Consider the following 14,854-nt stretch of genomic DNA (forward strand, 5'->3'; position numbering starts at 1 on the left):
TTAATTTATCTGGCAGTGATATTTGTGGATCAACAACCAAAACAACCAAGGAACGACCAAGGCACCAAGACGTCATGCGACATGCCCAAGCCGCGATTCAGCCGCGTGAGATGTGTCCACTATGGTGGCCTTTTCAACAAAATTAAAGATGAAATGTAGTTTGACAAAGTGAACACAAGATGGGTTAAATCTTGCACTCTCTCAAAAGTCTGAATCTATTTGTCATCTTGACCATGTCCTCGTCCTCCATGTCCTCACGATTGGCCGTCTTGCCCCTGCTGGCATGGGCCGGTGCAGCCGCCGTGTCGCCCGACAGCATGGACATTCGAACCTGTGCACCGCGGATCCCGGCGCCGCTGCAGCGCCACGGGCGGTTTCTCTGCCCATCGGCCCTGGACGAAGCGACAGCGAGAGCAAGTGGGCCGTCGTCCTGGTCGCCATGGACGCACCTGCCCGTGTGCGCGCGAGCGAGCCAGGAGGGGGATGAGGAGGAGGAGGAGGACGACGACGACGACGAGATGGAAGATGACGACGGCGACGACGAAGACGGGAATGGCGACGACGCACCCACCCAATTCTGTGTCTACACCAACCACCGGCACGGCATCGGCGGCCTCAGCATCGTGACAACGCCCGAGACGGCGGCCGCGAGCATGGCCGTCTGGGACGAGGCGCTGCCGGCACCGCCGGAACTGGCGCGGAACGCGTCGCTAGCCTACACCGTGGTCGACGTGCCGGGCCGCGGCAAGGGCGTCGTGGCCACGCGGCGCATCCGGCAGTACGAGGCGTTCATGGTCGACTATGCGGCGCTGGCCGTGGACCTGCGGGTGGCCGGCGGGGCGGTGCCGCGCGACGAGGGCTACCGGCTGCTGGGCACGGCGGCGGGCCAGGTCAGCGACCCGGCGCGGGTGCTGGGGCTGGCGCAGACCAACACGGTCGCGCGCCACCCGGTCGAGAACGTGCTGCGGTCGAATGCGTTCCACACGGCGCTGGGCGCCAACGCCGACGACCACATGGCGCTGTACCCGGACCTGGCCCGGATCAACCATGCATGCATGCCCAAGTAGGTCAGAAGTGGGAGGGGGGGTGGGGGGGTGTACACATACTCATAGACGTTCTTTTGCTGACGACCGTAGTGCCTTTGCCCGTTTCTTGCCGCACAGCCTGGCCGTCACCGTGGCCGCGGCGCGCGACATTGCCCCGGGCGAGGAAATCACCGTCAGCTGTAGGTCCGCCCATCCTGTATCGCAGAGAATCGAGGAAGACAACAAGTCAACCACAAAAGGAAGACAACTAACGCCTGCAGACATCCCCCTCGGCCAGACCCGGGCGGCCCGCCAACAGGCGCTGCTCCGCTGGAACTTTGTCTGCCAATGCCCCCTCTGCGCGGCCGCACCCGCCGACGTGGACGCCTCCGACGCCCGCCGCATCCGCATCGACGAGCAGCGGGCCAGCGTCGAGCAGGCCGTGGCGCGGCGACACAGCAGCTCGCGCGCCGCCAAGCTGGCCGCCCTCGAGACGATCCGCGACCTGTTCCCGCGGCTGCAGGAGGAAGAGGTGTTTACGGCCTACGGCGAGCAGTACGCCAACATTGGGCGGCTGTACTGGGCGCTGGGCGACCGCAGCCAGGCGCAGTTTTACGCGCAGCGGTCGCTGGACACGCTGGCCGACCAGGGGTTTCTGGGGGCGGCGGACCGGGACAAGGTGCATCTGTTGATGAGGACGTTCTAGCGGTCTGGCAGCTACAGTCGGTTCAACGTCAAGGCACCTTCACTGCGGGATGTGCCGTATTTGCAGACTTTCTTTCCCCGGCCTCTTTGACGAGCGTTTATTTGTTTACGTCCGTTGTGGCAGGATCAGGCTTAGATGTATATGCTTCTAAGCGAACATATATGACGTGAGCAGACGGTGCATGCCCCATATCTCGTGACGTGCACAAAGAAAATAAGCGATGTCGGTTGGCCTTTCTCCAGTTGTGCATTGTACTGCGGAACCGCCTCTCTGTGGCGTCCCTGCGAGGAAGAGAAGAATAGCCGAGACTGCTGTCCTTGGCAGTCTATTTTTGTTCCCAGGCAGGGCGATGGCTAAAGGCACAGTGATGTGGTGGTGTGGCCAAGACGGAACACGGAAGGCAGTCGAATCTGGGGTGCATGTGGAAAGGAAGAAGCTAACTGGAGGATGAATGGCACAGGATCTACCGAGAGGCAACGGGTGTAGGCTCGGCTATGTTTGTGTTTCTCTGACAAACAGAAACCAGAGCGAGCCAATGGTTGTTGTGGTAATAAACGACGTCCCTACTGGCCTGATGGTTTCGACGAGGTGGTTGTTTGGATAAAAGGACGTCGTGTGCCAAGGTGAGGTGAAGAGGTCAACAGGTGGACTGGACAGTATGATGTGCTGTCGACACAATGTTGGCACAGCGCACAATGTCGATAGAGTGAGAGGCAACGTGCGCGTAGGAGAGTGTTTAACCTTGTTTTTGCTCCGTCTTTTGCTGTCCCTGTTTTCTCTGTTGTTTTTAACCGAGCCAATCGACGGCCAAACCACCGCCGTCTCTCCACATTGTATTGTTTAAAGTTGACTTGCTTCTCCACATCGTGCCTATATCCCCGTGTGTTTGTCGGCTTTGCGCAATAACAAACGAGCATCTGCCGTGTATATGAAAACTATCAAAATTTTCCTCCTCATTTGACTGCGACAACGTGACATCTCGACGGGGATACCGGCTGTAGAGACATGGGACGATGCCAAAATAGAACAGAATGGCGCGAGACACGCGAAACGAGTGCGACTCTCATTTCGACTGCAATTGTTCCGTCGTCCGACGACCGCCGGCAGTTGGCGATGGCAATTTCAGATGAGGCCTTGGCTGGTCAATAAAGACGCAATACTATACACGGCCCAACCGGGGTAAGGTGATTTCAAAGATGCGTTGGAAGGCCGTGAGGAAGAAAGGAAACGAGAGAAAGCATGGGGGGAAGCAGCAAGCCGAAGCGAGGCAGCCCTCCCGACTGTCCTGCTCGCTTGGTTGTATATATGTAGCCAAGACCCGTCTGGAGATGCTGGTTTGGACGGTTCCTCTTCCCTTGACACTTGCTCTCCGTCCTTTTCTTCTGCCCTTCCCCGCAGACACTGACATAAAGCCCTGGTGTGTTTCAGCGGTCATAGCCAGAGACACTCTTACACACAAAACCTCCCATCCACCATCACCATGTTGACCTCCTCTCTTCTCCTCCTCCTCCAGCTGGCGGCGTCGGCGTGGGCCCACCCGGCCGGCCACGAGGAGCATGTGCCGCAGCCGCTGGAGCGGCGCAACCTGGACCACTGCGACGCAGCGTTCAACGAACCCGAGTTTGTGGCGCGGACGGTCGAGAGCCACGGCCGCGAGTACGCGCGGCTGCGGCGGGCGCTGGGACTCGAGGCGCCGGAGCCGGCCGACCTGGCGGCGGCGGTGCTGAAGAAGGCCAAGGCAAAGCGCGCCGCGGCGCTGGACAAGCGCAACTACATTTCCGTGTCGAAGATCGACCACAAGAGCAACAAGACGGTGACGGCGGCGACGGACCCGGTGTCGCTGTTCAGCGACGCCGGCGCGTGCATCCTGATGCCGTCGGTGGACCAGGGCCCGCTGTACGTCAAGGGCGAGCAGGTGCGCAAGGACATCACGGAGGGCGAGGCCGGCATCAAGCTGACGCTCGTCGTCCAGGTGGTGGACTACAAGACGTGCAAGGCGGTGCCGGACGCGTACGTGGATATCTGGAGCTCCAACTCGACGGGCGTCTACGTCGGCGTGCAGGGCTACCCGGGCATGGGCGACCCCAAGGACGCGTCGATCCTCAAGGGCACGGCCCTGCGCGGCATCCAGCTGACCGACGACCACGGCGTCGTGTCCTTTGACTCGGTCGTGCCCGGCCACTACGCCGGCCGCGCCACGCACATCCACACCATTGTCTACCTCGGCGCCACCAAGCAGCCCAACAACACCATCACCGGCGGCAAGGCCGCGCACGTCGGCCAGCTCTACTTTGACCAGCCGCTGCTGACGCAGGTCAACAAGGTCCAGCCCTACGAGACCAACACCATGGCCATCCTCGCCAACACGGCCGACTTCTTGTTCCAGCAGGGCGCCAACGGCGACGACCCCATTGTGCGCTACGCCCTCGTCGGCGACAAGCTCGAGGACGGCATGGTCGCCTGGATCCGCTACGGCATCAACACCGCCAACAACCTGGCCGTCAGCCCGGCCGCCTTCATGACCTCCTCGGGCGGCGTCATGAACCCGGACGGCCCCGTGGCCAAGATGAACCAGGGCGGCGGCTTCTTTGGCGGCTTTGGCGGCTTTGGCGGCGGCGGCTTCGGCGGCGGATGGGGCTTTGGCGGTGCCAACACGGGCAAGACGGCCAAGACGACCAAGACGAAGCGGTTCCGGGCTCTGCGGGACGCCATTGGCATGTAGGGGGTGCCGGGAGAGGGTGGTGAACGGCCAGAGGCTGTTGTAGGTAGCAAGTAGTGTCACATGATCACACAACATGAACGCAGCATCCAATACAGATCAACAGATCAATACAAGTCACGTAAAGCAGTCAGCCCAGTCCATGCATTCTTTTCATCTTGTCAATTGTTCTTATCATCTCTCCCCCACCCCACCTACTCCGCCGGCAGAGCGCCCGACCGCTTGGCCGTCCACGTCGCCATCGCGTCCATCAGCGCCGGCGACAGCGCGTCGTACGGCTCCAGGCCGACGCTGCGAAGCTTCGCGCGCACTGTGTCCATGCCCGCCGGCGCAAACCCCTGCTCAATCAGCGACGACACAAACGCCGCAAACTGCGGCTCCTGCCAGCGGCCCGGCGTCGCCGCCAGCTCGGCGTGCACAAAGTCGAGGCCATGGAACGGGTGGTCCTTTTCGATGCGGCCGTACAGGTGGACGCCGCAGGCCGTGCAGGCGTGGCGCTGGATGGCGGCGGCCGGGTCGAGGACCTGCAGTTTGGCCGCGTTGGCCGTGACGGACAGCGCGTCGCGGGGGACGACGCCCACGACAGAGAAGAGGGCGCCCGCGGGCTTCCAGCACTTGGAGCAGCCGCAGGCGTGGTTGTGGAGCACGTTGCTGGTCAGCGTGACCTCGACGGGGCTGGCGGCGCAGTGGCAGCGCAGGACACCGCCGGCGAGGTCCGCGTCGCCCTTGGTGAGGCCGTTGTCGATGAGCGGGTGGAGCGACGGGGCGGCCATTGTGGTGTTGATAATGGTAGTGGTAATGGTAGTGGTAATGGGAATGGTATTGATTCGGTTGTTTGCTGTAGAAGGATGACTGACTCGATTCTGTGTGTTGTCGGCGTGAACGGCAGACACAATTCGGCTCAGTTACAGAGATGGTGCCGACCTTTATACTCGACGAGCGCACACACAACTACCGAAGTGTCTCCATCTCGTCAGCCATACATCCCGAACTGCAGGCTTATCTGTGCCCTACAACAGAGCGGTCATTACCCGGATCGCACGTCAGCATATGGCAGGCTGTCCCCTGCCTCTTCCTCGAGTAAGCTTCCTTTTTCAACGCTGCCTTCTCATTCAAGTTGACTTACAATCAACTCTAGACGAACATACCTATCCGTTACATAACTGCATCGTTTCTTGGCGGTCTTGGCCCGTTATATGTTGTCGTTATTACGGGTCGGCGTCCAGGGGAGAACTCGGAATCCGTTAGGGTTAATCCGTAATGCAGCAAGGCATGTAAGGCGTAGAGGGACACAATACTGGTAAGAGTGTAAGACTGTCACTGTTGTGTTTGCATACTCTCGGCAATCACCGTCAAAGCGGGGATGTCTTACCTTGCCGTCACTGATCCAGCTATACTGACCTGTTGTTTCGGTTTTCTTTTCGCTTCCCTCTCTGAACACAATCGGAAGAATGCAATACCAACTGAGGCCGTGTCCGGTCCAATTCCCAAGCTTAGGCCGACCGTTGACAGATGTGACAAGCGACTTGCTTGTCGAGTCCATCCCAAAGAGGAAATAAACATCGATCCGATGTAAGATGCTTGTCGGTAGTCGTGGGTCGCCTTACGGTGTCATGCCGTCCAAGAAGTCAGGATGAACAGTAAATGGAGCATAACACCAATCGCTACAAGTCGTTATCGTTTGTAGTCCGGCGTTCGTCGATCCCATGGAGACGTGGAAAGTGTCTGCGAGGACAGGGCGGCCCTGGCTCGGCGCTCGGAAATTCGGCTTTGTATTCTGTATTTCCCCCCTGCTTTGCTACTAGTATACTCTGTAAGTGCCGTTTGCGGGGCAAGCACATCATTTTCGAGGTGAGCAGCGAACCTCCACGCGGCTTCTGTCCCGTCTTGTCAGGGCTGACCGGAACCATAACCATCCCCAAGATGTCGCCATCGTCCGGATCGTCTCCATTGTGCCGGGCCGCAGCCACGACGAAGATGACCAAAGAAGTGCGTGAGCCATCCCAGCAGCAGATGCGGACCAATTGCTTATTGGTAAATGAGGCACTGTGACAGGTTTCCATTCTGTCTTTGCGACATTTCCTCCTGTCGTGGCCGTTCTTAAGATTGAAAGTACGTCAACAGAAAAGGAAGTGGCTGTAGCCAATAGAACCGAGTCGCATGTTCATTCACACTGTGTGTTGTGGCTGGGGGAGAACTTGCACTGGAACATGATTGTTAGCCGTTACTCGAAAACAAGGATTTCTCTTGGCAACGTCGTTATGTTAGTGAATCGGAAGAGACCAACGTACCATAACGAACTTACAGTAACAGACTTTGCAGTATTGAGACTTGATTTACTTGCGACATTCGAAGTTCTGAGAGCTGGGGACGTGGGATTTAAATATCCAGCCAGTCCAATTGATAGCTCAGTTTTACGCACCTTGATGAACAGGAAACCAGTAGGCATGCCACCCATATTGCTTTTGAAGGCGTCCCCGCGTTCGATACGAATGGTGCATAATTCTTGGATTGTCTCCGTTGATTACTATTCACAAACGTGGTGGGAAGAGACCTGAACAATTGGCATGCAAATTTCTTGGTAAACGCTCACTGCTTCACGGGATGCACCTATCTATCCAGTCATAAGAAGCGAATTTATGACAGCTGAAACTCAAAAAATACCCGCTAAATAACCAAACAAAAACTTCCAAATCAATACGAACGATGATTCGTACCCAAAACAACGCTTGCTGTCACATAAACAAAAAAGAAAGAGAACCCATTTCCAAGGGACACACTACCCCACACGCTCCATCTCCTACCCGCCGCTACGCAGCCTTTGGCACTTCGTGCGGATACGGCTTGCGGCCGTACATGACGTACACGGGAATGTAAAAGTGCACGTTGGTGTTCTGCACGTCCTTGCGCACGTCCATAAGCAGCAGCTCCACCTCGGCCGGCGTCATGCCGAGCCCCCGCGTCAGGACCGTCATGGTGATGGCCTGCATGCCGTCCAAGAAGTTGGTCATCTGCCAGAGCCCCAGCGTCTTGGCCGCGCGGCCCTTGGGCCACGGGTTGCCCGGCAGCGCATAGCGCTCCTCGACGACGTCGACGAAGCCGACGTCGCGCATCATGCCGGCGAGCTTGGGCGTGACGAGCATGTCGCGGCCGAGGCGGCGGCCGGCCTCGGCATACAAGGTGTCGAGGCGCGTCAGGGCGCTGCCCTGCAGCGAGTCGTCGACGGCGCGGAAGCGGCTCATGTAGTCCTGCCACTCGACGTAGCCGCCGGGGCGCAGGTGGTCGTAGGCGGACTGCAGGATGCGCCGCGGGTCCTGGAAGGAGTGCCACAGCAGGCGCAGGTGCACAAAGTCAAAGGGCGACGCGTACGTCCAGTCGTCCTCGGCGTCGTCAATCTCGAAGCGGCAGTTGGGCGGCACAAAGTCCGGCTGGATGGGGCTGAGGTCCGTGCCAATCACCTGCGCCGCCGGGTGCGCCTGCGCAAACTCAATCGCCCAGATGCCCGTGCCCGTGCCGACGTCCAGCACGCGCTGCGGGTCCTCAATGGGCGCGCGCGCCAGCTGGCCCTTGAGCAGGAGCACAAAGATGGCGTGCTGGAGGTCGAGGCGCTCCTGCTCGCTCTTGTCGTTGGGCATAAAGTATTCTAAGCGGTCAGAACGCGGTCAGAAATGACTGTAAGTGTGGGGGGGGGGGGCTCAGAGAATGGACGTACTGCCCTGTTTGTATTTGTGAAAGGTGCGCCCGTTTTCTTCGACAAACTCGTAGATGCTCGAGCGGACCGACTGTGTAGAGGATCTATCGTGCAGTGTTAGGGCGCGTGGACAACATACAAGTCAACAGAGGCAGGAGAATGCGGGACCTACGGAGCATCAACATCGCCCAGGGCAGAGTCGGCATCTGAGTCAATCTAGCAGTGTCAGTACATCTTTGTGAAAAGCGGGATGACTTGATATGTGGCACCGCCGTTGGACTCACGCTCAAGCCTGTACTAAACAACGACGACGCTGTATCGGTCGTCTCGTCTTCCAGCCGCGGATTTTGTGTCGCCGAAATCGATGTCGGCTCCGTATGCTCGTCGGAGAAGCTCTTTCCCGTATATGCGTTTTTGTCTAGTTGGGTCGGTTGCTGTGGTGGCGGTGGTGGTGGTTGTTGTGCTGATAACAGTTCTGGAAGCTGTGGCGTAAGATGTGACCCGGGGAGAACTTCACTTGGCTGTGTTGTCTGCTGTGATAACGAGGATACTTGTGGTTGTTCGTTGCGGGCAGTGTCATTGCTCGATTCGTATGGGCTTGGCGCGGCTGGTGGGTTGCTTGCGTGAGAGACAATATCTCTGTCCACTGCTTCTGCTTCTGTTTCTGCCGTCGCTGTTGCGCCTGTCTCCGTTGTGCCCTCGGTTGGTAGATGGGACGAATGTGTCGGCGGTGTTGCCAGAAACCTCGCGACTCTCTCCACCGTTGTCTCTGTCGCTTCTGTCGCGTTCGCGTCTGTTGCGCCTTGCGCTTCTGTTGGTTCTGTTGCTTCTGTCGATTCTGCCGCGTTTGGTGCGTCTGGTGCGTCCTGTGCTTCTGCTATTGGAGCCGTCGGCGGCAGAGACTGTGCTGGCGTTTCTCCCGGATGTTCACCATCCATATGTTCTGTCGACGTGTCTAGCACCGCATCCGCCTTGCTGCTTGCATGTGGTTCCACTGCTGGATCTGTCTGGGCCCCGTCGGCCGTCGCTGGCTGTGGATCCAGCTCCATTTCGCCTATTGTTGCCGTCCTTTTTCAGGGGTTTGTTGTCGTTCGCCGTGCTTGTTAACATCTAATTATGTATGTCGGCGGGACAGCTCGGAGTTGGCGTTCGAGGTATGTGTGGAGAGATTGTAGTTTGTCGTGATTGACTTCGACGTCGTTGGGGTGGATGAATGACGTCGACGTTGTTTTCAATGTTTTGGTGTGTCACAGCGTTTCCGATCAGATCTGCTTATGAATATCGGATTGGGGACTTTCTTTTTCGGTACCGATGTAATTTCTTTTTCGTCGCCTACTCGCAATGTTGACAGGAAGCGCAATGATCGGCGGTTGGGAGGGGACGTGAGTTGTCTGTGTAAGAACCAAGGGGAAGAAGAACGGGGAGGATTTGCGACAGAAAGGTACGAAATGTGAGTTGGCGAAAGCGGGAAATGGCGGACAGAGAAAGCAGTGTCTTAGTTGTGGCAAGCGGCAAGCCCTAGAGACGGAGATTGCACGTTGTTCACGATGAAGAGTGAAGGATGATGTATGTGGGGGAAATATGATGCGTCAGGTGTCAGGAGTAAAGGAACAAAAAGCATTGAAGAAGGGACAAGGAAAACAAAAGAAAACGTGGGAGGCAGGGGTGTTGAGGGCGGTGGAGTTCACTCTGAAGTCCGGTCGACGGATTGACTGGAGAGACGAAAAGGAAAATCGGCTCGCGATCCAGGCGAGCTTGTCAAGCTAAATGGCAGCCACTACAAGCCGTTGCAACCAAGCGTGGTGTCCGAGGGTGAGAGCCGGAGGAGTTAAGCGAGGAGGGAAGGATGACGATAAAGAAATAGAAGCAAACGGAGGAGTACTTGACAAACTGGAGCATTTCGTGCACTCCGATGCAGAGGGCACGGCACAGACAACGCAAAAGAGCACCGTCAGACAGACAAGCATTCAAAAAAAAAAGATTAGTGATGGCACCATGGGGCATGAAAGAAGTCTTTTCCTCTTTTCTTACGTTAACGGCTTGCACGCCGTTGAACCGCATTCTGTACGACCTTCCTGCCAGCTTGTCACGTTGGCATTTGCGATACATCCCTGCCGTCTCGATGCCACCCGAGGGATGCCACACTGGCTGTCGTCCGCTCCATTCCGAGTGTTTTTCTTTGGCCGCAACAGGTCACCCGCACACAAAAACACAAATCAACAACGCACGCAATACGTGTCGCCATTTGCTCTGGTCAGAAGCAGAGCCCATTGTCGTTACTGTCTTCTGTGCAGCCATCTGTGCTTGTCATTCCATTGGGCAGGGAGAGGATGCACAAACCGAGTAGTGAAAGCGACGGATGGCGGAACAGGGACGTGAGTAAGGGACACGACAAGTGGTGAGGGGAAAGAGAAAAATAAGGCCGTTGGACAGGTTCTCGAAAAGGGATCTTAGCCGCCAACGGCCAGCCGAACGGGCCGCCGCTAAGCCTGTTTAGTGGCCGTGCAGCGGCTCGAGATATAGCGGGGTGTGCCCGTGTCCAGAACTCAGTGTGCCCAGTCTCCCAGTGTGACTGCCCTGTGGAGTGCTGGTTTTTCACTCTCCGCGTACGAATGTATCTTCCTAAATTTACGACACGACGTTCTTGGAAAAGTCCGTTCGGGATGAGACACAGTCAATGTAATAAGAACAAGGAAAATGAGGCGGGTGCGGGAAAGAAAGAACATAATAAAATGGGACGGACACCGTCAAATGGGAGGCAACGCCGTTGGCAGACCACCAGCCACCAAAAAAACAGGCAAAAAGGACCGACGAACCATCCTGACCCATGGTCCAGCGTCTGTTGGGGTTGCAGATTGCGCAACGTACGACGGTCGACTTACGTGTGAATACCTGCGTGCGCACAAACGCACACGACCCCCTTCAACCGCGTAATGATAAATGCCGCCCACCCACACGTGAAAACAACAGAACATTCCAAGCCTTCAAACGCCAATCATCGTCACCTGGTAAAGTGATGGCCCGGATCCGAAGATGTCACAGGGACAGAGGGCGGATGGGAGCCTTGCCACTGATTGACTGTTGTAGTCGCACTGCATGGAGCATGGAAACAGAACAGTGAAACGACTGGCGAGGACAATGGGTCGACGGACTTGTCTGTAATCGGCGGTATTGCTAGTGGAATGACAAAAATAAGTACGTATGGTAGACGCTACAGATTAAATCGAGAATGTGCGCCGACAAATTGGCATTTCGCGGGTTCGCCCTTCATTCATTTATGAGACGTACAGCCTGTCTTATTTCTTTCTTCCAGAAAGAAAAAAAAAACATGCTGTGAATATGCATTTGTTATCCTGCGAGGAATCAGACTGCACAAGTAAGATGCCTCGTGTAAACGACTCGACCTTCTATGTCCCTAGACAACTACAAAACAAGAAATTCTTCTTGTTCTTCAAAAAAAAAAGAGAAAAAAAAACCTTCGTTCTCCCATTACCTGTTTTCATACATTTGTCCAGCTACTTCGACACAAGGGAGGTGGGTAGTTCAGTCACTGTTTTGTGCTTGGTGCAGCGTTGTTAGTTCATCTCGGTGACTTGTTCTCTTTGGCTGTTGGACGTGACCAATGGACAGGCCGAACTTGGTGTCGTGCGTAGGGAGAGTACACATCCTCAGGTTATCAAAAGAAAGGCAAAAACAAATGGCTACGTGTAGTCTCTCGCTCATTTCCCTGTGCCGTTTTTTTTTCTCTTTTTTTACTCCGCGTAGTTGTTGAAGTAAATACGCCTCTGTACGATGTTTTGTCGCGCCATTTCGTGCCATCGCTCTGCTGTGCCAGTGCGAGTTAACCACCAACATGGTGCAGTGAAGAATACGAATGTAGGGCCGGGGAAAAAATACACCGCGCTATCCCTCCAGGGCCACAAACGACGATGTCTAGCTTAGGTAGTCTTGTCCATCTCCATCTCCGCTACTTCTGTAAATAAGCCTTGCCCCGACACGCGCACCTGGCATCGGCCCTGCCCATGTCCGCTAAAGCTTCGGCGCGCCAACGACGCCAACGACACCACTATTGTCCCATTCTCAGTTATCGCTGATCTGGTTCGCGACAGGCCGGTCCCAGCATGCCGTACAAACTGCTGGGGCTTGGGGCCACATGCTACGTCACGAAAACCGACAACAAGACGGTCTTGAAGGGCTACCAGGTCTGACGAGACGGGGCGTACTACATTGGCCGAGACGAGTGCGAGGACGACCTTGTCCGGGAGGCCACCATCTACCGGCACCTCGGTAGCCACCCGCAGATACTCGAGTGCTTCGGCCTCGAAGAGCAGTGTCCCGGCGTCCACTCGCTCCGCCTCGAGCTTGCTCCGCTGGGCTGCGTCCGGCAGTTCATTGCCGAGCATGCAGACGTGCCTCTCCCACGACAGACCCGGATCGGGATGGCGCTCGACGTCGCGCAAGGCGTCGCATACCTCCATGCACAGGATGTGCAGTACTGCGACTTAAGCTGTCGAAATGTGTTCCTCTTTGACGGATACCGTGTGAAGCTGGGCGACTTTGGTGCGTCGCTCCTCGCCGGCTACGACTTCAAGCCGACCTTTAGCGAAGAGGCCCAATACGAACTGCCACTGCGCGGACGAAACTTCAAGGATTGGCCGCCGACAAAACGAGACCTCTTTGCATTGGGGTCGGCCATCTACGAGATCACAATGTGGAAAAGGCCATTCCAGGGATTATCCGATGAAGAGGTGGAATCGAGCCACGCGGGGGAAACGTTCCCGTCTCTCGAGGGCAACATGGCGGGTCCCATAATACAGAGGTGCTGGGACGAAGAATTCGACAGGGCCGACGAGGTCGCGGAGGCGTTGGCACGACTGGTCGCGATGGGTGCTGTAGAACCCGACGCAGACGACGACCGGCTCCAGCGACGAGGCGTACACGTCCCGCAGGCCTGCGGCTGGCCCACGTAGTGACGACTTTAAAGGACAAGGCCATGGTGAATTAGAGGGCCCTGGGGAGAAAAGAGGGCGTCCACCGTAGAAACGCCGAGTTGGCTTCCGTCGAAGAAGGCAAACGGATATAGACAAAGCGAATGAACACGAGTCGTCCTGTCTCGTGCATATTGGGTCCAGACACAGTGGCCTGGGCCAATATCATGCGACGAGGGAGGTGTAGGAAACCGCAGTACACCTTTCCCGGGCAACAAATCGGTAGACAGAGCCAGTCGCCCGTCCGTGACAGCCGCCAAGAGAGACAGGGGAGGTGTGCCGCAAAAACTGTTGACCGGTACGAATGGAGCGTCGGCAACTTTAGCATTCTGGAAGGGGTGGCTCCCTTCCACCGTCCGGGCGAGCCGGCGGGCCACGGTAGCACCGAAATCTTGACCAGTGGTGCTCTACGTAGCTGGAAGCGACAGGAACAGAATGAAATGTTCAGCATCGTCGTAGGAGCGCTATGGAAGGAAGACAGAAGAGAAATGCATTGCAAAGACAATATGCTATATGCTGATCCAATCTCCGTCTTATGTATGTCGCTGTCACCAACGCGTCACATACCACCGAGTATCTACATAGCCGACCGTCGGCGACAACCCGGACAGCACCTACACCGTCGACTTGACCGGTGCCGTCGTCTTGACGCTCAGGGGCGCGCTATTGGCATGCACCTTGTTGGCCTCGTTCCACATTACCGTCCAGAGGCCGTCGGTGCCGGGCGCTGCTAGGGCCCAGAACTCGGAGACGTACGACGTGGTGCCGTCGGCCTTCTCGACGGCGACGATGACGTAGGGACCGTAGGCGATGAAGCCCGTCGTGGTGGCGCCGGCTGGCGCGTCCGACGCGTCCGACACGAACCCGGCCTGCGCAAAGGAGTCGCCCCTTTCGGATGCGGAGACAATGTAGAACAACGAGCCAGGGGTCATGTTCGATGCACCCGTGCTCGGCGCCACCGTCCAGGCGTCTTCGCCGGTCGTGTCGATGGTCCAGGTGATGGCGGTCAGGTTCCTAAGGGCGGCAGCCGTGGGAGTCGCCACGTAGGCGAGGTCTAGACGTCTGCGTAAGTGAAGGGTCCGAAATGGTGAAAGAAAAAGAAAAAAAAATAACAGGTGGCTTCGCAGACGCATTAGAACGTACTGTCAGCACCCGCGTAGATTGGGAGACCCGAGATGTTGGTGCCGTAGGCAATCAACTGGACGGTCTCGGTGGTGCGCTTGTGGGCGACACGGTCAGCATCCACTTTGCCCGCGATGGCCGACGGTGAGGCGAAGGCGGCGGCTACGAGCAGGCCGACAAGGGCTGCAATAGTTTGCATCTTGTGAAGAGTGTGTGAGAATTGACGACGTTGCTGAAGTAGGGGATAAATCTTGTGACGGTGAAGGGCAGAAAGGGCATGAACTATACTGAGCTGCTCCTTGAAGGATAGTGACGGTGGAAGAAACAGGCGGAGTGGTTGGTATATATGTCCCGAGGAGGATTCAGGTCGCGCCCCGTTAATATACGATGACTTCGCCCAGGAGGGAAGTTCACTGCCAGGACGAGGCACAGGCTGGCCGCAGTCGACACTGCAGATCTCTCATCTCCCCCTCCCTTGTCCGTATGTCCGTCCCGTCCACGCAACCGCATGTTACCAGGTGTAGTTCTTGCCCTGCGTGGTGTGTTTTTGCGGATGACAGGGACAACGGAGCCCACGGGACCATATCGAGATCCTACGAGGCC

The 14,854-nt window shown here is 57.0% G+C and overlaps 7 protein-coding genes across 7 annotated transcripts; 2 read left to right on the forward strand and 5 right to left on the reverse strand.

The window, feature by feature from the left end:
- Nucleotides 1-233: 233 nt before the first annotated feature.
- Nucleotides 234-1,731, forward strand: SPSK_01700 (uncharacterized protein; the record flags this gene model as incomplete). The annotated part of the gene is made up of 2 exons (XM_016728607.1): nucleotides 234-1,063; nucleotides 1,137-1,731. The coding sequence occupies 2 exons, from the start codon at nucleotides 234-236 to the stop codon at nucleotides 1,729-1,731; spliced, it is 1,425 nt and encodes a 474-aa protein (XP_016590171.1).
- A 1,480-nt stretch (nucleotides 1,732-3,211) lies between these two features.
- On the forward strand, nucleotides 3,212-4,453 carry SPSK_01778 (GPI anchored dioxygenase; the record flags this gene model as incomplete). The annotated part of the gene is made up of 1 exon (XM_016728681.1): nucleotides 3,212-4,453. One exon carries the CDS (start codon nucleotides 3,212-3,214, stop codon nucleotides 4,451-4,453), a length of 1,242 nt encoding a protein of 413 aa, XP_016590172.1.
- A 191-nt stretch (nucleotides 4,454-4,644) lies between these two features.
- SPSK_01984 (glutathione-dependent formaldehyde-activating enzyme) lies at nucleotides 4,645-5,223 on the reverse strand (the record flags this gene model as incomplete). The annotated part of the gene is made up of 1 exon (XM_016728882.1): nucleotides 4,645-5,223. One exon carries the CDS (start codon nucleotides 5,221-5,223, stop codon nucleotides 4,645-4,647), a length of 579 nt encoding a protein of 192 aa, XP_016590173.1.
- Nucleotides 5,224-6,114: 891 nt separating this feature from the next.
- Nucleotides 6,115-6,908, reverse strand: SPSK_01922 (uncharacterized protein; the record flags this gene model as incomplete). The annotated part of the gene is made up of 2 exons (XM_016728820.1): nucleotides 6,115-6,549; nucleotides 6,756-6,908. 2 exons carry the CDS (start codon nucleotides 6,906-6,908, stop codon nucleotides 6,115-6,117), a joined length of 588 nt encoding a protein of 195 aa, XP_016590174.1.
- Nucleotides 6,909-7,260: 352 nt separating this feature from the next.
- On the reverse strand, nucleotides 7,261-9,190 carry SPSK_01562 (uncharacterized protein; the record flags this gene model as incomplete). The annotated part of the gene is made up of 4 exons (XM_016728471.1): nucleotides 7,261-8,093; nucleotides 8,163-8,245; nucleotides 8,314-8,357; nucleotides 8,426-9,190. 4 exons carry the CDS (start codon nucleotides 9,188-9,190, stop codon nucleotides 7,261-7,263), a joined length of 1,725 nt encoding a protein of 574 aa, XP_016590175.1.
- Nucleotides 9,191-12,079: 2,889 nt separating this feature from the next.
- On the reverse strand, nucleotides 12,080-12,619 carry SPSK_01999 (uncharacterized protein; the record flags this gene model as incomplete). The annotated part of the gene is made up of 1 exon (XM_016728897.1): nucleotides 12,080-12,619. The coding sequence occupies one exon, from the start codon at nucleotides 12,617-12,619 to the stop codon at nucleotides 12,080-12,082; it is 540 nt and encodes a 179-aa protein (XP_016590176.1).
- A 255-nt stretch (nucleotides 12,620-12,874) lies between these two features.
- SPSK_01673 (uncharacterized protein) lies at nucleotides 12,875-14,450 on the reverse strand (the record flags this gene model as incomplete). The annotated part of the gene is made up of 5 exons (XM_016728580.1): nucleotides 12,875-13,117; nucleotides 13,177-13,536; nucleotides 13,697-13,706; nucleotides 13,748-14,183; nucleotides 14,273-14,450. The coding sequence occupies 5 exons, from the start codon at nucleotides 14,448-14,450 to the stop codon at nucleotides 12,875-12,877; spliced, it is 1,227 nt and encodes a 408-aa protein (XP_016590177.1).
- Nucleotides 14,451-14,854: the final 404 nt, after the last annotated feature.

The sequence above is a fragment of the Sporothrix schenckii genome (genome assembly GCF_000961545.1).
Source record: "Sporothrix schenckii 1099-18 chromosome Unknown Cont42, whole genome shotgun sequence".
NCBI lineage: Eukaryota > Fungi > Ascomycota > Sordariomycetes > Ophiostomatales > Ophiostomataceae > Sporothrix > Sporothrix schenckii.